Genomic DNA, 22,675 nt, shown 5'->3' on the forward strand with positions numbered 1-22,675 from the left:
ACAGTTGTTTTTGATAAACAAAACACCGTGAAATATCGTATGGTATTATTTGTAAATGAAGCTATGTTGCAGATATATTATTTTGTACGTATTATTTTATAACACACAAGTCTATTTTTCAAAAAAGGTTACTTTATGATATTTTAAAATAGATAACTTTAGTACCTAGATACATACAATCTGTAGATAACCCATATGTTGCTACTGTCAAAATTCTAAACTCCCAAAAACAACTATTCGTCATTGACAATGATGATGTGAAGCAATCTATTGGTATAATATAAGCTCAGTAACCCTCGGCTTAATTTCACCTTAATTAAAACAACTGTTGTAGCCAGGATTTTGTTTTAGGGGTGGGCCCAATTGATATCTCACGCTCAAAAAGTTGATAACTTAGTTACGTCAAAATTGCTATTTAGTATTTGATTTTCTTGGAAATAACAAGTTAAACGATTTTATTTTGAAGGCATGGTGTGGTTCAGTGGAAACCACAGCTTTCGCGTAGCAACATTTAATTACATAGTATATTGTAAGAAGTGAGCTATAGAGTTTATTTAAATCGGAGCCGACAGGCAATAGAGACTTTTTTACCTAAGCTAGCACAAGTCAATTATATTGCACGTTAATCTATACACAATTAATTGTGTAGGTATTGTATGTTATTTTATACAAATTTAATTGGGTATTAAAAATAAATAGTTTCTCTTCAAATGTAAATCCAAACTCAATCTAGCAAATAATATTAAAAATAGAATCATTATATAAAAAATTATTATTATTTTGTGAAAAAGTCATAATTTTATAAATTCTAATTGAATAAAATATTAGTGAAACAAATATTCAGAAATCGGAAAAATATAAAATTCTCGCTTTTAAGAAGTTTAACGGCTTTTTCCCAAACATCATGGTTTGTTTTACACCATATTAGGTATACACTATGTTTACTTAGTATATAACCTTATAATTTTTAGAGTTACTTAAATTTAATAATAATAATACTATTGATTTGGAACTATTCAAATGCAATTATCAAAAACGTATAATTAAATCATTATTAGTAGAATTAACTACTGTGTTATAATTTATCACACATAATAAAATAAAAAACTTTATATTCATTTTATATTTAACTATTTTTTATATTGTATTACGGTATTTATTTTTATAAAAAAAATCTTTAGAATAACAGTTTAGTTGATTGTTTTATCGAAATACATTATTATTTGTATTATATAAAATTTATATTTAAAAAAATTAAACATTTAAAACAATTATGAAAAAACATATCCCTACCTCTTTACATTGAGTAGGTTAAAAGATTACGAATAATTGTTTTTATTTAAAAAATTGTTGTTTTATTCGGATATCTGATAAAGTATTTATTTTACAACGAATGAGGCTATGTTTTTTTTTTTTTTTTTTACTATGCAAAGAAGTAATGATTTTAAAATTATGTATGTGATTTTACTTTATATTTCATGGAAGTTAATTTAAAACTATACAGTGTACAGAATTAAGAAATTTTTAAATTAATTAAAGTATAAGAAATTAAATTATTTTAAGGTAAGACTTGTAAAAGGTGATAGCAAAATGTTCTCAACAGAATTGTTGAAATATACTGTTACTGGATTGAATATCATCACAATTCCTGGCTCAGTAATCATATTAGCTGGCATATGAGTATTATCAGAAGCGAACACGATTAATGCTTCTTCTTGATTATCACTGAGAACACCCGGAATACGCCTACATATGTATTTTTTTAATAGACTTCCCATTGCGTCTCGATTGCAAGTGAGAAACCCCAAAATACCTCTAAAATTGTTATTATTGATAGGTCTCTCATTTTCCCAATTACATATTACCTCGTGGTAAATACCAGATGGCCAACTACTTTTACTATATCTTCCAGTAATAGCGTCCACACTTCCGCGGGACCAACTTTTCCGTATCAATTGATGATCAGCGCTTTCCTTAAAATGAAAACAACGGTTAACATCATGGTTTGTTTTACACCATAATAGGTATACACTTTGTTTACTTAGTATATTACCTTATAATATTTAGAGTTACTTAAATTTAATAATAATAATAACACTATTGATTTGGAACTATTCAAATGTAATTATCAAAAAAGTATAATTACATCATTATCAGCAGAATTTATTACTATGTTATAATTTATCACACATCATAAAATAATAAACTTTATATTCATTTTATATTTAACATATTGTATTACGGTATTCATTTTTATAAAACAAATCTTTGGAATAATAATTAAGTTGGATGTTTTATTGGAATATATTATTATATTTTAATTTTACACAATGATACAAATTTAAACATTTGAAACAATAAAACATATCCCTACCTCTTTACATTGAGTAGATTAAAATACCACAAATAATTGTTTTTATTTAAAACCCTGTTGTTTTAAATATAGATATCTGATAAAGTATTTGTTTTACAACGAATAAGGCTTTGTTTTTTTTTTACCATGCAAAAAAGTAATGATATTAAAATTATGTATGTGATTTTAATTTATATTTAATGGAAGATTACATAAAACCATATAGTATACAGTATTAATAAACTTTTAAATTATTTAAAGCATTACAAATTAAATTATTTTAAAGTAAGACTCGTAAATGGTGATAGCAAAATGTTCTCAACAACATTGCTTAAACATATTTTTACTGGATTGAATATCATCAAAAGTCCTGGCTCAACAATCATATCAGGAGGCATATGCGTATTATCAGAAGCAAACACGATTAACGCTTCTTCTTTATTATCACTGAGAACACCCGGAATACGCCTACATATATATTTATTTAAAAGTATCTTCTTTTCTTCATTATATTGCAATTGTGTACCCGATATACCAGATGGCCAGCTATTTATATTATATCTTTCTAAAATAGCCCTCGTAAGTCGATATGGAAAATCTATTTTCCCCAGTAGATAATCAACGCGGTCCTTTAAACGAAAACGACGGTTAAATTTTTTTTATAATTCGTTATTTTATGCAATAATTACCCATAAATCATTGTCAGGCGACATTATCAACAAATCCCATCTAAGAACTTCTACTTGCTCCAAGGTATCTGGCACACTTTTAAATTCATCAAAGTCTAAAGAATACAATGCTCCCGGTTTGAATGCCATCAAAAATCCAGGATGAGCGATCATATCGGCAGGCATATGCGTATTATCAAAAGCGAACACGATTACTGCTTCTTCTTGATTACAACTGAGAACACTAGGAATACGTCTACATATGTATTTTTTTAATAGACTTATCTTTTCGCCATCATGTAGTTGTGTGCCCGATATACCAGATGGCCAGCTACATTGACTATATCTTCCAGTAATAGCGTCTACATTACTACGGGGCCAATTTTGCCGTAGCAATTGATGATCAACGCTGTCCTTTAAACGAAAACAACGGTTAATTTTTTACAATTTCAATTTATTATAAAATTACCATAAGGGAATTGTCAGGTGATGTTATCAATAAATCCCATCTAAGAACTTCAACTATATCAAAGCAATTTTCTGCACATTCAAATTCATCATCATTACTATAATACATTGCTCCCGGATTTAAAAACATCATAAATCCTGGTTTAGTGATTGTATCAGCAGGCATATGCGGATTATCAATAGCTAACACGATTACTGCTTCTTCACGATTGCCTTTGAGAAAACCCGGAATACGCCTACAATTGTAATTTTTTATACGTCTCTCCTTTTCATCATTACATATTTCCTCGCTCGATATACCAGATGGCCAGGTACTTAGATTATATTTTTCAACAAGTTCGTCCACAAGCTGAGTTGACCACATTCTTTTAATCAATACATTCTTAACTTGATGCTTGAAATTAAAACAACGGTTAATATTTATATTTTTAAAATGATGTATTGTACTAATATTACCGTAAAAGAATCATCAGCCGACGTTAGCAAATAACCACAATTTTGAATTTTAACTTTTTCAAAATAATATACCCATTTCATTAGGTCATGTATTGAATAATCGGAAAAGTGCGGTCTGTCAATTTCCATATTAATTGCCTAAAATTATCGATCTTACGTTAATAATTATCAAAAAGGAATACTGAATAAAAATCTATTTTAAGTTAACGGACGGAAAAATACTAAATAGTCGTTCTGTTTTTGTGCATCGGAGATTCTGTATAATGGATGGAGTATGGTATCTCAATGAAGTTGATAGGTCTAACCAAAATGTGTATGGAGAATTTCCAATATAGAAAAGAAAAAAAAAATACTATATATTCTTCATGTTCTCTCATAAAATTAGATTTTAATACACTATGCATTGTGTTTAATGTACCACGGAATAATTTAAACAGATGACCATTAATATAATCATTGGTAAACAATAAATAAAATAATAAACTAGTTTCCTTCTTATAAGAGTGTCAAGTATGTAACTTCTTATTCTTTTTGGGTGAAAGAATTACATTTTTTTGTTTTACGTAAATTGTTTACTAACAATTTACTAATTTTAAAGAATTTTCCGTGCAAATTTATTACTCATTTGCATATTTTTAAACATATTAATAGTGTTCCTCGATTTCATAAAAAAATTCAAAATAATAGAAAAGTGTTTTTACTTTATATTTGATTGCAAGTTATCTGAACACCATACAATATACAGTATTATGAAACTTTCAAATTGTTTAAACGTTATAAATTATATTATTAAAACGTTAGATTTCTAAAAAGGTGATAGAAAAAATTGTCAACAACATTGCTGATTGATAACATTACCGGATTGAACATCATCAAGAATCCTGGCTCAACAATCATGTCAAGAGGCATATGCGTATTATCAGAAGCGAACACGATTACTGCTTCTTCTTGATTATCGCTGAGAACACCCGGAATACGCCTACATACATATTTATTTAAAAGCATCTTCTTTTCTTCGTCATATTGTAAAAGTGCACTCAATGTACCAAGTGGCCAGTTTGTTTTACTATATCTTTCTAAAATAGCCCTTGTAAGTCGATATGGAATTTTTCTTTTAAATAATAGAGAATTAACGCGGTCCTTAAAACGATAACAGTGGTTACTATTTTTTTCAATCAAATTTGTTTTTTATGCAAAAATTACCCATAAATAATTATCAGGCGACGTTAGCAACAAACCCCATCTACTAATTTGTACTGATTCTAAGGTATCTGGCACACTTTTGAATTCATCATAACCTAAAGAATACAATGCTCCCTGTTTAAATGCCATCAAAAATCCAGGATGAGCGATCATATCGGCAGGCATATGCATATTATCAGAAGCGAACACGATTACTGCTTCTTCTTGATTGCCACTGAGAACACTCGGAATACGTCTACAAATGTAATTTTTTAAGAGACTCATCTTTTCGCCATCATGTAATTGTGTGCCCGATATACCAGATGGCCAGTTATTTTGACTGTATTTTCCAATAATAGAATACACATTTCTAGGGAGCCAATTTTGCCGTGTCAATTGATGATGAGCGCTCTCCTTTAAATGAAAACAACGGTTAGTTTTTTACAATTTCATTTTATTATAAAATTACCATAAGGGAATTGTCAGGTGATGTTATCAATAAATCCCATCTAAGAACTTCTACAATATCAAAGCATTTTTCTAAACCTCTAAGTTTATCATCATTAGTATAATACAACGCTCCCTGATTTAAAAACATCAAAAACCCTGGTTCAGCGATCGTATCAGCAGGCATATGCACGTTATCAATAGCTAACACGATTACTGCTTCTTCTCGATTGCCTTTGAGAAAACCCGGAATACGCCTACAATTGTAATTTTTTATACGTCTCTCCTTTTCGTCATTACATATTTCCTCGTCTGATATACCAGGGGGCCAGTTGCTTTGATTATATTTTTTAACAAGATCGTCAACAAGCTTAGGTGACCACTCTCTTTCCATCAATAATTTCTTAACTTGATGCTTGAAATTAAACAAAACGGTTTATAATTATATTTTTAAAATGATATTTTATACTAATATTACCGGAAAAGTATCATCAGCCGACTTAAGCAAATCACCACAATTTTGAATTTTAACCATTTCAAAAAAATATGCCCAATTCATTAGGTCATTATATGAATATTCCGGACCATCCGGTGTGTTTATTTCCATTTCAGTGGCCTAAATAATCAATAAAAGTTAATAGCTAAAAGAGTTGGAAATAGCACCAGTCAGTAGCTTTATACGTGGCCAGTGAATACAATAGATTGGTCACGTAAAGCGTAGAAATGAGGAAAAAACGGTTAAAGCGGTACTGAAATGGAAAATTACAAGGAAGAGACTTTGCGGGTGGCCTAGTAAGAGATGGAAGGAATTTTTAAGAAACTAGGAGTACTAGAGTGGATAACGATAACACTCATAACATTCATAATGGAGGCAGATCGTGATGGCAGCGAAAACTCTTAAAGAGTAATAAATGCGAGCAGAAGAAGATGAAAAAGTCGTCCTGTTCTTTGGAAAATTTCAATTTTTGTATGCTATACAGGGTGTTTTAAAAATAATGGTTGGGTTAAGAATGGTGAGATTCCAAACGGCTGTAGGTTGTGAAGTATTAGACCTACAGCGCTCTGGTAGGGCTAGAATGAAAGAATATATTGTCAAATTTCGAATGACTGTCACTTAATGTCTCTCCACGTTCCCGTTTGAGTCGCCAGCCTTCAATGTTCAGTTTGTTAAGATAGCACCCGTACAACAGAAGTTATCGAGTTCGCAAAGCGTTATTCAGTTACGACTGTGAAAGATCGAGTACTAATCATTGGAAACTTGACAACTCTCTTTTTCATTCAAGCCCTACCAGAACAATGTAGATCGAATACTTCACAACCTACAGCTGTTTTAAACCCCACCATTTTTTTTTAGACACTCTGTACATTGTGTTTAACAAGGAATATTTTAAACAGATGACCATTTACTTGAACAATGCCCCAAATTTAAATTGTCTAGAAGTGATTTATTTTTTATTTTACCCCTCCCTCTTAAAAGCTATTACAGTGGGTTCAGCGCAAAGTAAGATGATTTAATGGTATTGTAAATAAGTAGGAAAAAAATTTACTTCGTTTGAAAATTTAAAAAAATTGGCCTTATCCTAAGTTCAACACAGGGATAATGTGACAATTGATGGATGTTCTCTTAAAATTAAAAAACTAAGCCATTATTCTACTATTAAGGGTGTCAAATATGTATCTAACGCTGTAGTAAGTAAGTTGAAAAATAAATCACTCGGTTTGGAGTTTTTAAAAATTGTTACTTTAGTTTTACCTTGCTTGTAGATGTAGATGGATGGGAATTAACCAAATTCCAACACAGGTAAAATGTCACAATTGACCGATGTATGACAGCGTGCATTGTTGTGCTGTTGTAAAAAACAAAACTCTAAAAACTATTATTAACTAAACAGAAGTTTCAACTTTACTCAATCTCTACAAAACGTTTTATGCTATAACGCTAAATATGGTAATGTACGATAAAACTGTTTTGCTATTGAATTAGTATGAATGCTCATATAGGCATTTATTAACCAAACATTAACAATATATAGTCATTTAACACATTTACGTGTGTAAAATAAGTATGTCAGCTTAAATAAATGTATGGTTTTCAGATTTCAGTGTAAACGGTTTTATAGAAAAGTTTGAAAATGACTTAAAACCTGATGGCCTTAGAGGTCTATACTAAGCATACATTTCAAAAACACAGGACAGAATTAATAGATTTATCATAAATAATGTATTTTAGAGCTATGAAAATTGTTTTTGTAAAACATTACAGTTCTTATAATGTTTAAACTTAAAAGTATATAATAATAACAACACGTATTAGTCATTTGTTTACGTTACACCACACATTGTGAATAACGAATGCTTATTTTTGTATAAACAGAAATTGAAACAAAAAGAACATTATTACCAATATTATACAAAAATCCTTATATCCTGCATCTTGATGTATCTGTATTATGTTTAGAACAGAAAAAAACTTTATTTATGATTCATAATGATTGCATCATTGCAGTTGTTATTAATGTAGAAAAGTTCTACACTAGCATGTCATGCTAGTGTGTCATGTTCTACCGTAGTTTAATTGCCTTAGGTTAGGTTAGTTCAATTTTAAATTGGACATTGTCTGTAAGAATTTATTAATAAATGTTTTTCAGCCGAGTCTGCAACCGCGAAAGAGCATTTTCTTGTCTCGTTGAAGTACCGAATAAATTTAGAGTAGTGGTGGAATTATAGATAATGGAATAGTATATTAGTGAGCTAGTATCTAAGGTGGCTAGTAAACATATCAAGTTTCTGGCTCATATTTTAATGATTTCATATTATCTGGCCTTAAACAATTCATAGGAAATAAGGCCTGTTAAATTACATTGAATTTATTTTTCAGTTGCGGTGGAAGATAGGGGATATTTTGTACGTTCAACGTTCAAATTAGAACTAAATGATAAATTCAAAATAGTTTAAGGGCCCAAATTCTCTAGGATGTGCTTTAAGCCAGATATTAAACACTACAATATTAGCCAAAAACTTGATATGTATTATATACTAGCCACCATAGATACTAGGAGTAGTAATGCTGAGTAACTTTCGTCAATTATACCTTTTTGTAACCTTTCGACTTGTGTGATTCGCTAACCTAACCTAACGTATTTATCCGGAATTTATTCGGTACTTCAAGGAGACATTAAAATATTCTATCTTGGTTGCAGGCTCGGCTGAAAATTGTTTTATTATTTTTGGTAACGTTTTTGTAAAGAACGCTTTTTTGGTAACACTTTTTTCGGTCACTTGCCAGAGCTAAGACATGAAAATGTCAAATTAAAAAATAAATACCCCGATAGCTTCACTAATTGTAAGTTTAAACTTGTAACATAGGTTAATTAAGAACATGTTGATGTTAAGTTATGTCATTTGGTACGATATTTAGAATTTGTTCCTGGAACACTATTATTATACGATTTATATGGTTCACAAGGTTTGAAATATATTTTTGCTGTTAAGTATAAACTTGTTTATTCGTAAGTATCTTATCAACAAGCATTCCTATAGTATATTAAATCAGACTATTTGGTATCGCTTTAATAAAATTTGTACTAGTAACAATATATCTGTTGATTTGTATGTTTATTCAAATCGATAAAATTCGTATTTAGTTCGCCTTCATATTTTTTTAGTCTAATACGAAAACATGTTATTTGAATAATACACGTGCAAAATATCTTTCTGCTCATGTACTTATAAGTCATTTAAGAGGACTCGTTCCCCAGGAGCATTTCAATTTCTGACGATTTCTATTTAAAATAATTCTAACATATTCATTTCTGTATTTTATATTTTTAATCTTTAAATATTTCATACATAGTGCTAAGTAAATATTTTTTAAATTTGGTGGGTGTATATGATAGGACTATTGGAATCAAATGTGAGGCAAAAATAAAATTGTTTATTTGATAAACACAAAAATAAATAATACATAACTCAATTAATTTATATAAATTACAACGATCTATGAATGTATGATACATTAAGAAAACACAAACATTTTTGAAAAATGTATCAATACTTAAATTGAAAAACATATAAATACTATTTAAAATCAAATTTTTTCGTAATTCAAAATGAATAATACGAAGTCAATAAAAAGTAATTGTGCGAGAATAGATAGTACAGAAGTTTGCTACATATTAACTAGAATGATGAAATGATTATGAATCAAAAAAAAAGTTTTGTTTTTCATGTAGATACATCAAGTTGCAGGATACATATATAAGGATATATTAGGATATAAGGATAGTCAAATTAATTTGTTAGGTAGACACTTACTTACTTACTTACTGGCAAACCACGGAAATTTAATTATGAGAGCCAGTAAGTCGATTAAGGCCAGATATTTTAATACTACTAAAAAACGTTTGGCCAGAACATTTTACAATTAAGACTATTGTTCGGGAATTACTTGGGCTGCCACTACCCACACCAGTTACATTCAAAGAACACGAATCAGAATATACACATGTTCTTGGATTAAAGTGGGACCCACAAGTTGATTCTCTCAGCTACAAGTACCAACAAAATTCGGTAAAATTCAGTAAACGAGCCATACTATCCGAAATCGCGAGAATATACGATCCACTTGGACTCCTCTCGCCAGTTTCTACGGATCTGAAAAGATTAACAAAATATCTTTGGTTAGTAAAAGTAGACTGGGACGAACCGATACCCGAAGATGCGGCAACAGCTTGGAAGCAGTATCACCAAGAACTACCTTTGTTAGCTTCCTTACAAATTCCCCGCATGGTAACTCGTCCAAACGCTAAGTACGGATTACATGGATTCAGTGACGCCTCGGAAGCAGCGTATGCAGCCGCAGTGTATCTACGAGTTGACACTGAAAATCCAGAAAAGATATTTTATTAATCTTTTCAGATCCGTAGAAACTGGCGAGAGGAGTCCGAGTGGATCGTATATTCTCGCGATTTCGGATAGTATGGCTCGTTTACTGAATTTTACCGAATTTGGTCGGTACTTGTAGCTGAGAGAATCGACTTGTGGATACCACTTTAATCCAAGAACAACTATATTATCATCATATATGACAAGGAGGTTGTAGATCTGAAATAATCATATAATTATTAGGTCAAATCCGTGTATTGATGTATCTACACGAAGTGTGGATACTCTTAATTGGGTTTACTCAGTTTTTTGTCAAATTATTTTATTTTTTAATTTAGTGTAAAAACTATACAATACAAAATGTAAAAGAATTGCACCTGTAAGTTATTTAAAACAAAAAATAATACATTTTTAATATGTATTATTTTGTTGACATTTCTGTATTATATTAAAAACAAAAACCTAGTAGTTTTCTAGAATGTCTGTTGTAACGTAAACAAATGACAAATACTTGTTGTCGATAATAACTGTAATGTTGTACAAAAACAATTTTTATAGCTCTAAAATACAATATTTATAATAAATCTATTTCGCGTTATCCAAAATTTACAAATAATATAACATAATATTATATGGTCTTTTTTTTCGATAACAAGTTGTTTTTTGAATTGTATTCGTCGGTTTTGTGGTTTGTGTTTTTTTTAATGCTTACATAGTATACAACTAACTAGTACTAGTACATAAGAATTTATTATTAAATTAATAATATAATCAAATATTATAAGCTTTGAATAACTTCAAACAATTGAAACATGAGTTCGGGGTTCCTTCTGGTCTTGGATTAGTCCCTTGTACTCGGGAGCCGTATTTCTGTGCTAGGGAAAAACGTCACGTTTAATTCTTCGTTTCCTTTATAAAAAAAATTAACATAGCATACATCGAGGGGCTTTAATTTGGAATAGAGAACGTTAGTGTATTTTATAAATTTATGTGTCAGATAATCGGTTTTATTGTATTCAAAAGGCACTGTAGTTTTAGTTTCCGTTATAACGGATGAATTTTTAATAACTTGGTCGTTTTCAAAACTTGGTGGTTCCTTTTTTCCCCCCTCAGAATTTATATTTTAACTTTAGGCAAACTTTTGTTCAAACATTAAACAGGTACCCACACAAATATAACAAAACAAAATATGATAAAAAAAATACTTGTTTTTGATAAACAAAACACCGTAAAATATCGTATGGTATTATTTGTATTTGAAGCTATGTTGCAGATATATGATTTTGTACTTAACATTTATAATACACTAGTCTTTTTTTCAAAAAAGGTTACTGTATGATATTTAAAAATAGACGATCTTAGTACCTGGATACATACAGTCTGTAGATAACACATATGTTACTACTGCTAAAATTCTAAACTCCCAAAAACAATTATTTATCATTGACAATGATGATGTGAAGCAATCTATTGGTATAATATAAGCTCAGTAACCCTTGGCTTAATTTCACCTTAATTAAAACAACTGTTGTAGCCAGGATTTTGTTTTAGGGGTGGGCCCAATTGATTTCTCACGCTCAAAAAGTTGATAACTTAGTTACGTCAAAATTGCTATTTAGTATTTGATTTTCTTGGAAATAACAAGTTAAACGATTTTATTTTGGAGGCATGGTGTGGCTCAGTGGAAACCTCAGCTTCTGCAAGGTAACGTTTAATTACATAGTATAAAATTGTAAGAAGTGAGCTAAAGAGTTTATTTAAATTGGATCTGACATGCAAAAGAGACTTCTTTACCTAAGCTAGCACAAGTCAATTATATTACACGTTAATTAATTGTGTAGGTATTGCATGTTATTTTATACACATTTAATTGGTCATTATATGTACATTTATATTGTATTGTTTCTTAGCTAATTTTGCAAACTGACGCTTAATAAATAGTTTCTGTTCATGTGTTAACCTAAACTCATTCTAGCAAATTATATTCAAAATATAATCATCATATAATAAATTATTATTATTTTTGTGAAAAAGTCATTATTTTATAAATTCTAATTGAATAAGATATTAGCGAAACAAATATTCTGAAATCGGAATATAAAATTAGCGCTTTTTAGTAGTTTAACTGTTTTTTGCCTCAAACATCATGGTTTGTTTTATACCATAATAAGTATATACTTTGTTTACTTAGTATATAACCTTATAATATTTAGAGTTACTTAAATTTAATAATAATAATAAAACTATTGATTTAGAACTATTCAAATGTAATTATCAAAAAAGTATAATTACGTCATTATCAGCAGAATTTACTACTATGTTATAATTTATTACACATTACAAAATAATAAGCTTTATATTCATTTAATATTAAAAATATTGTATTGAAGTATTCATTTTTATAAAACAAATATTTAGAATAACAGTTGGATGTTTTATCGGAATATATTATTAAATATTAATTTTACACAACGATAAAAAATTAAACAATAAAAATAATAATGAAAAAACATATCCCTACCTCTTAACATTGAGTAGGTTAAAAGACCGCGAATAATTGTTTTTATTAAAAAACCTGTTGTTTGAAATTCGGATATCTGATAAAGTATTTCTTTACAACGAATAAGGCTTTGTTTTTTTTTTTAACATGCAAAAAAGTAATGATTTCTAAATTATGTATGTGATTTTAATTTATATTTAATGGAAGATTACATAAAACTATACAGTATACAGTATTAGTAAACTTTTAAATTATTTAAAGCATTATAAATTTAATTATTTTAAAGTACGACTCGTAAAAGGTGATAGCAAAATGTTTTTAAAAGATTGCTGGACTGATGACGCTACCGGATTGAATATCATCAAAAATCCTGGCTTAACAATCATATCAGCAGGCATATGGGTATTATCAGATGAGAACACGATTACTGCTTCTTCTTTATTATCACTAAGAATACCCGGAACACGCCTACATACATATTTATTTAAAAGCATCTTCTTTTCTTTGTCATGTTGTAATAGTGCACTTAATGTACCAAGTGGCCAGTTTTTTTTACTATATCTTTCTAAAATAGCCCTCGTAAGTCGATATGGAATTTTTCTTTTAAATAATAGTGAATTCACGCGGTCCTTAAAATGATAACAGAGGTTAATTTTTTTTTTAATCAAATACGTTTTTTATGCAAAAATTACCCATAAACAATTGTCAGGCGACGTTAGCAACAAATCCCATTTACTAATTTGTACTGATTCTAAGGTATCTGGCACACTTTTGAATTCATCATAACCTAAAGAATCCAATGCTCCCGGTTTGAATGTCATCAAAAATCCAGGATGAGCGATCATATCAGCACGCATATGCTTATTATCAGAAGCGAACACGATTACTGCTTCTTCTTGATTGCCACTGAGAACACTCGGAATACGTCTACAAATATAATGTTTTATAAGACTCCTCTTTGCGTAATCATTTAGTTGTGTTCCTGATATACCAGACGGCCAGCTACTTTGACTATATCTTCCAGTAATAGCGTCCACATGCCTACGGAGCCAATTTTCCCGTATCAATTGATGATGAGCGCTCTCCTTTAAATGAAAACAACGGTTATTATTTTATTTTATTATTTTTTTTTTTTATTAAAAAATTACCATAAGGGAGTTATCAGGTGATGTTATCAATAAATCCCATCTAAGAACTTCTACAAAATCGAAGCATTTTTCTAAACCTTTAAGTTTATCATCATTAGTATAATACAACGCTCCCTTTTTTAAAAACATCAAAAATCCAGGTTCAGCGATCGTATCAGCAGGCATATGCGGGTTATCAGCAGCTAACACGATTACTGCTTCTTCTTGATTGTCTTCGAGGAAACCCGGAATACGTCTACAAATGTAGTTCTTTATAAGCCTCTCCTTTTCCTTATTACATATTTCCTCGTCTGATATACCAGGGGGCCAGTTGCTTAGATTATATTTTTTAACAAGATCATCAACAAGCTTAGGTGACCACTCTCTTTCCATCAATACTTTCTTAACTTGATGCTTGAAATTAAACAAAACGGTTAATATTTATGCTTTTTAAATTATATTTTATACTAATATTACCGGAAAAGTATCATCAGCCGACTTTAGCAAATAACCACAATTTTTAATTTTAACCATTTCAAAAAAATATAACCAATTCATTAGGTCAAAATATGAATATTCCGAATCGTCTGGTCTGTTTATTTCCATTTCAATGGCCTAAAAAATTAATATAAGTTAATAGCTAGAAGAGTTGGGACTAGCACCAGCCAGTAGGTTTATACGTGGCTAGCGGATACAATATATTGGTCACGTAAAGCGTAGAAATGAGGAAGAAACGGTTAAGGCGCTACTGAAATGGAAAACTACGGTGAATTCATTAATAACATCAAGGAAATCTTTGTCGTAAATGATTTCACTGGACACCCAATCCGTACTTGTCTGTAACTAAAGAAAAAAAATGCACTTAAATTAGGATCTTAGTTACAAACTGTAGCTGTCTAAAATTACAATATGTACATTAGAAAGTAATCTCAAGACTCAACTTTATGGTGAGTGTAATCACCGGGTATCAAATCGTTTAGATGTCAAATGCTCCTCTTACCTTTACAATGTTCCTCTTATTTTCTTATTTAACTTATACTAATACAAACAAATAGGGACAGTCATTCACATTCTCTCATACTAAAAATGATTGTACGTAACAAATTAATTTACTGCTTACAAATTGCCTGAATTCGGGTTCCTTTAAAATTATCTACCCTTATAGTTTTAATAGGTTTGGAAATGTGATGAACATTGTTAATGTGGATATTAGGTAAGTAATATGTAGTTGAGATTAGATTGCCCTGTCCCCGGTATTGTTTATCCTTGCCTTAAAGAAATAGTAGTTGTAGAACTATAGACAGATGAAATAATTATTGGTGCTATAATAATCCAGAATAGTTTCCAGGACACGCAGGTGATCTAGATACATCAGTAGAATTTTAAGTGGACACAACAAATATAGCTCGAGGATGGACAACGTAACGAAATAAAACTGAGGTAATTTAAAAAAAAAAGAAATCATTTTTAATGACCACGATGATGAGAAGAGCAAACAGTAAAAAATAATTAAAGACTGTAAGTACTTGGATGCCACGTTAAGCACGAGATACGATTGGTGCCACAAAGTGATGTTGTTTAAATATAATAGCAAGTATAATGAAAATAATGTTTTAAAAATGTTAATATTTATGTAGTGATTACAGGTTTAACAAAATTAAGTATATGAAGCTTTTGCTTTTAACAAGACACGAGAAAAGAAGAACAATTTTTTAGCTTCTGAAACTTCTGAATTTCTCACTGAGCGAGTATATTGGGAATTATATCAGTAAATAAATATTACCTTTAATGGATCCAATTCATTGGTTCTTCCCAATGTGAATGTCATAAAACAGACATTTGTGAAGAGCAAGGCTAGAGTCATAATTAGAGAAGTAATTTTACATTAAATAACCTGAAAATGTTACTATTACAAAATGCATTAAATTGTTCAATAGTTATCTAGAAAACAATATAAACAAAGAAAATATGTTTCTTAGTTAAATTATTATACCTGAAAAGTTCTGGCGCACACGAGGGGCTGCGTGTGTTCGCGGTTGTAATAATGTTTATTACCGTTTATAACATTTGTTGATTTATAGTAAATAAACCAAACTAAAACAACACAAAATGTACCCATGAAAATGTAGTTTTTCATTGGAGTTGTTTTGCTTAAAAGATATTTACTCATGTGAATTATCTTGCAAGTTGAATAAATGCATATACATTATTTGGTAACCGTAGTGATTCCCCGTAGATACAAATGGAGATTGACCTATAATCACTAAAAATATTTACTTTTTTTAGTGTCTAATAATTAGCGTTCAGTTAAAAACTATCATTTTAAAAATTATTCAAATTATATCACTAACAGTTAGACTATCAATTCCTATAAAGCAAATAGCTGTCTAATCTCCTCATTCCTTCTAAGGCCTATGTTCTATCCTCGCTGTGTTGGTTATAAAAAAGTTAAATGTAATGTTTTATTAAGTTATTCACAACATTTTATTTAGAATACTTATCGTGAAAATAAAATAAATATTAATCCTATAATTATCGTCCATCACTGAATAGTTAATACAAGTTTGGAACTCAAAATAATTTAACTCCACTTTTTCAAGTTCATTTTTGCCATATTTTGTATTAATCAAACACGAGCAAGCTAATCTGGCCTTTATTGCTCCTATTCGTATTGTTGGGTTTGTCGATCATTGCTAAACTATAACAGCCAGGTCAGTTATCAATTTTTGATTTTGGTTTTTTCTAGTTCATCGATTTACCGACCGACAGGAAATGCCTAAATAATAAATACACCGCATCTAAAATTATCGGAAAAAATTTCCCAAGGGTTAATTAAGATGAATATTTTATATGGCCTTACAGAAAACTATAATTAAAAAATTATATATTAAAAAATGAAGGCAAGTGCCGCTTGCCTAATGCTAAAATATGCACCCACCACGCCAGCTTTATTTCAATATATTATTATTGTACATGCATGAAACTAAATATTAAAACTTGTAATTACCGTCTATCGACGAGTAACAATGCACTTTTCCACTTTTTTTACCACATTTCTTATTCATCATACACGATAACGATTAATTACTATTTTTACTCCTGCTCGTTATGTTGGGTTGGCCGTTTGTCAATCTTTGCTTTATGCATTCTATGCTTGTCGGCCACATAGATACATTGTTACTCGTTGCAAGTTCGCTCTCAAAGTTCAAGCTCGAGTAATTCTGGAATTATCTCCTGATCTCGTGAAAGTAACGTATTTCTAACAAACAAAATATGTTCATGTGATATAGAATATGTTTTATACATTTGTAGTTGTACAGGTGATCATTTTTATCCAAAACCGCTTAATATCTCATAGGGTTTAAAAAGAAATTACATTTTTTTTGTATTGTTTTTATACAACGTGATCTCAATTAACCATAATTTTTATTTCGTTTTCTTTATTTTGATACTTAAATGGTGACGCATACATTTCATTAACTTATTACATTGAGAATAATGTACTAAACATTTTGACTGATGAACAACCAGTTATAATTTTGAACAACTATTTTTACAGTTTTATGAGTTCAAAAGTTAAGCAGGAAGGGGAAGTACAGGCGGGTAGTGCGCACAGATAAAAATTATACTATTCACAATCTTTCTCCAGCCTTTAAACTCGAATCTGCAATAACTTAAAAAATGGTTACCTAAAACTGGTTATCGACCAGTCACGTGTGAATAGGACAAAAATTGTTAAAAATTACAGTGAAAATATTATCGGTTAGTTTGCTGCATGAATTCTATACCAAATTTTTCTTTAGATATCACCGAATAAAAAAAAAATGGCTACCCGCAAAAACGAAGACAAATCGTTTATCACAAACGTGAGATTGTTAAAGTTAACCGGACTGTATCAAGTGCTGAATCCAATTGAAACAGACGGTGCGATTACGTTGGGGGGGTGTAATCTTTATCGATTGGCTCATATTTTAGCGGCAATATTCAACGGGACATTTTTGATTTTCTGCGTGACCGGACTCGTCGGTTGGACCAACGACTTTAACCAGTGGCTGAACTGTTGGATGCTGTTCGTTGGCGGTTTCAACACGTTTTTGAACGTCATCCGAGTAGGTCAGAGATCGCAAGTCATTTGGAAATGTTTCGACATAATGCGCGACGATTTCTCGTCCTACCGCCATTACAAGACGAGCACAGCGAAGTATTACAAAAACAAGTCGATGACTATCACAGACATATACGCGACACTGAGTTTCGCGATACTTTTGATTTTTTTTATCTACCCGGCGTTTAGCATTGATTATACGGTACGAAATCTACAGGGCGACACGGTGACTTACAAAAGCAGCGTTCTCAACATTTTGCTATATCCGTTGAACGTCGGCACGTACAACAAATTGTCTCCGATTGTTTACATTATCGAAGCCATTGTATTAACGCAATGTTCTTTTTGCTATGTGCTATTCGACTCGGTGCTCGTTATTTTTTGCTGGTCAATTGTAGCGCATCTGAAAACGATCGCTTTGGCGTATAGCTCGTTGGGATTGGAAACAACTGAAAGTATGTGCCCGCATTAATTAAATATCTACACACCAGAGTATTGTTTTTCTATACTTCCTAAACCGATAATTTTCATCAACAGCGTTCACTTGTAATTCAGACAAATCGGCAATGTTAATCAAACAATTCAAAATGATTATTTCGGATCACGCCAAAGTCATATCGTGAGTTAAGTTATTACTATACCACATTTGATATCAGCTAAGATGGAAGGGGTCTCGCTTTATTTATTATACATTTTTCTCGTTGGTTTTTTCAGTGTAATGAGAGAGTTGTTCGATACTATTCGGCCCATAATAGTATGTCAGCTTGGAACTTCTGCTTGCATATTCATTTGTTTTACATATGCCTATGTAGCGGTAATATACTTAAATATTGTTATACTTAATTATTGTCTTTGTATTAGTACGCTGATATGTAATAAACATTTAACAGAATTATTTTGACGGCATGCCGATTATGTCGGTACTGTCTATGAAATATTTTTGTACCGCGATGTACGGCGTACTAAGGTTGTTCATCTTAACTAAGTTTTGCGGACTTGTGGACCATCAGGTTAATTTTAATTTATTTTACAATATCACACCTATAATACAATTTTCTTGGACACTATAGTATCATAATGATTTGTTTTTTGCCTATCGTTCCTTTGCGATATGTAAAAACGAAAATGTCAAATTTATAAAATACATATTTTAGTATGACATAAAATACCTATCTCGTTTGGTTACAGGTAAACTCGATGAATTTCTCGTTATACAGTTGCAATTGGTTGGATCAAGATTTATCTTTCCAAAAGTTGCTATTGTTGACTATGGCGACGAACAGTGCTAATATGAAGACGTTAACGATAACGCCGAACAAAAACGTTGATTTAATGATTTTTGCAAGTGTATGTATATAACAATATTTTTATATAATTTAGTGGGCAAACTCAATTCCGACAGCGCAAAACATAAGTTCCCAAATTTCCTGGACCGTCAGGGTAATCAAACGGGACGAACTTCCAATAATTATTTACCCCTATTAGGAAACTACAATATAATCAAATTATCGCGAACCACTCAATATCTCACTGGTTTTAATTAGAAATTACATTTTTTCTTGACATAGTGTTATTATGCAAAGAAAAAATTAAATTTCTTATTAAAACCAGTGAGATATTGAGTGGTCCACGATAAGTTGATCACCCTGTATATTGATGACATTTTATAATGGACGTGGTACCTTATTATAAAGAAATAATAATTATGTTATTTATTATTACTTGTAGTGTTTAAAATCTTAAAATATTATCAAAACGAATACCGCTGTATTTTGCTACATAATACGCATAGGAAACTACATCGATGACATTTTATAATACGTGGTACCATCTATTGTGTTTCCGTTTTAGAATTTAACATTTTTAAATGTTTTCTTTTCAGATTATACGAACTTCATATACTATTATCTCTGTACTGGTGAAGAAAAACTTATCCGAACAAAATTAAAATCACAAATATATGAAGAGAGATTTAACACTAGATACTATAGGTGCTATAGGTACAATATTATGAAACAACATATGATGTCCACGATAATAAAACCGTATGCATATATCTTGTGTTAGATGTGTCATACAAAAAAAATACATGTTTTCTCACTTTTAAGTTTGTCTTTTATTTTAATAACACCGTTAAAACAAAAATATACAGGATTATTATTGTATCATGAGCCACCTAATATTCAATAGGGTTGAAAAATAAATTACATTTTTTTTTTATTGTTTTATATTGTTTTTATATAGTGTGATCCCAATTTTCCATCCGTTTTTTTACCTCCTCCCCGGCTTAGTTTTTCTTATAGCATATTTTTTATTAGCTTTTTAAGCTGAGAATAATGTACTTGCAATTTTGACTAGTTTGATAACCAGTTTCGGACAACTATTTTTAAAATTATAAGAGTTTAAAAATAAGGGCGGGAGAGGAAGTGCGTGGGGCTAAAAATAATACTCCACCTTCCAGCGTTCCTCCTGCCCTAAACCTGAAACTTCAATAATTTTAAAAATAGTTAACCCTTTGAGTCATAGTGGTATTATATTGAAACCACCTTTTACCGCCATCATCCGCAAAGAGAATGCCCCGGGAATACCGGATTACTTTAATAAGATCATTCATAAATATGGTAAAAAGCAGTGGTGACAAATGGCTACCTTGGGGTACTCCAGATACTACTTTTATAACTGAAGATGTAGAGTTGCCAACTTTGACTTGCTGTAGTCTTTCAGTAAGGTAGGAAGTGAACCAAGATAACATTGGATCACTATCATCAAGAAAATGGAGAAGATTGTCCAAGACAAGACAACAAGACCGTTGACCGTTCAATCAAGGATTAGAAAGGTTAGGTTTTAGCCGAGTCATACTTGAAGGTATTTATTATTATTATAATTGAAGGTTGATAATCCCGAGGACATTTTTTTGGATTTTTCGGCTTTGGGGATTTCTTATGTTAACAAAGGAACGTTAAGACAATTAAACTGTGTGAAAATACAGAGTACAGAACTTTGTTACAATGATGCAATCATTACGAATGAATTATAAAATTTTATTCTATTCTAGTAATTTTTTAAAAAAAAATTATAGCAATTTGGATTTATGTTTAATAAATGTTCTTTTTGTTGCAATTTCTGTACTGTACAAAAACAAGCAGTCTTTTCCCACATCTGCTGTAACGTACCTAAACAAATGACAAATACTTGTTGATATTATCATGTACTTTTAAATTTTAACATTATAACAACAGTAATATTTTACAAAAACAATTTTTACAGCTCTATATTACATTATTTATGATAAATCTACTTCACGTTACACAAAATTTACAAATAACATATTTTCTTCATATTTCTTCAAAAGCAAAAAATATATTTTATTTTTTTAATCGATAACAAGTGGTTTTTTATGTTTACATAGTATACACCTACTAGGCTATCAGTTCTTAAGTAGTTTTCAAACTGTTTCACAAAACTATTTACACCGAATACCATATATTTTTTTAAACTAACATACCTATTGTACACATAATAGTGTTTAATGGCTAAATATTATTCAATGTTAAAACGGAGTTTCGTACATTACCATACTTAGCGTTATAGCGTTAAACGTTTTGTAGAGATCCAGTAAAGTTGAAACTTCTGTTAAGTTGATCATTTTTTATTCTGTTTCGTTTTTTACTACAGCGCAACAATGCACGCTGTCGTACATCGGTCAATTGTCACATTTTACCTGTGTTGGAATTTGGTCAATGCCCATCCACCTGTATCTACAAACATGGTATCGCTTAATCCAGCGATTCCTTCAGGACGACACGGCGGAAACGACTATTCCAGATTGGGCAATTTTCAACCGTCAGTGGCTATATCAAACGTGACACTCGGTGAGTGTCGAGCACCAGGTTGCGGTGGACTGGTAGTAAACGACAAACTTAGAAAAAAAGTAGATTTTACAATTAAAACCAAACTCAACGCCCAAAAATCAACAGCACAATTTGATGAGGTGAACGACGATACGACTATTGACAACTTCAATGTGAGTATGGCCTTAATGTGGTTTTACTGTGTCGTGTATAATGCTCTTATACGACATTTATTCCAACACTATATCAAATCGTCGACCACATATCGATTAAACAGCACTTGCTAAACAATTCCATTACGCGCCAAAGTATACTCGACATAACACTGGTGATGAGGTAATGTATTTTTTTTTTGTGTGTTTCGTTTCAAGTACTGGACATTGAAATACTAGGTTCATTATATTTTCTCATAAATACCAACACTCGGGCTTCTTATAGATGACAAATAAAAATACATAGTATCGATTAACGCATGTTGTATAATATGACGACGGAATGGAACCAATGTTAGTTGTTTATAATAAAAAAACAAATAAGTGTTTTATTTGTTTTGATTTTATTAAGTTATACATAAAGTACTAACACACATTTAAGGTTAAATACAAGGTGAAAAAAAATAGAATCAGCCCGCAGC

General features: G+C 30.5%; 1 protein-coding gene across 1 annotated transcript; it reads right to left on the reverse strand.

Annotated features, from left to right (window-relative positions):
• Positions 1 to 2,628: 2,628 nt before the first annotated feature.
• On the reverse strand, positions 2,629 to 14,619 carry LOC126842495 (uncharacterized). Its single transcript, XM_050579509.1, has 10 exons — positions 14,563 to 14,619; positions 14,107 to 14,499; positions 13,651 to 14,040; positions 5,597 to 5,989; positions 5,149 to 5,538; positions 4,804 to 5,085; positions 3,946 to 4,083; positions 3,491 to 3,883; positions 3,043 to 3,435; positions 2,629 to 2,982 (listed from the first exon to the last, which is right to left on the reverse strand). The coding sequence occupies exons 1-10, from the start codon at positions 14,617 to 14,619 to the stop codon at positions 2,629 to 2,631; spliced, it is 3,183 nt and encodes a 1,060-aa protein (XP_050435466.1).
• Positions 14,620 to 22,675: the final 8,056 nt, after the last annotated feature.

Source organism: Adelges cooleyi, unplaced genomic scaffold (genome assembly GCF_023614345.1).
Source record: "Adelges cooleyi isolate 19-005CV unplaced genomic scaffold, UGA_ACOO_1.1 ACOO_flye_CR_arks_rails_tigmint_CR_PRNA_528, whole genome shotgun sequence".
Classification (NCBI taxonomy): domain Eukaryota; kingdom Metazoa; phylum Arthropoda; class Insecta; order Hemiptera; family Adelgidae; genus Adelges; species Adelges cooleyi.

Excerpts from the sequence above, each read along its gene's own strand:
- LOC126842495 (XM_050579509.1), bottom strand. The coding sequence starts at position 14,619 with ATGGTTAAAATTAAAAATTGTGGTTATTTGCTAAAGTCGGCTGATGAT. Across the intron at positions 14,500-14,562 it reads CGGCTGATGATACTTTTCCG|CATCAAGTTAAGAAAGTATT; the intron begins GTAATATTAGTA and ends TTTAATTTCAAG. Across the intron at positions 5,539-5,596 it reads CACCTGACAATTCCCTTATG|AGCGCTCATCATCAATTGAC; the intron begins GTAATTTTATAA and ends CATTTAAAGGAG.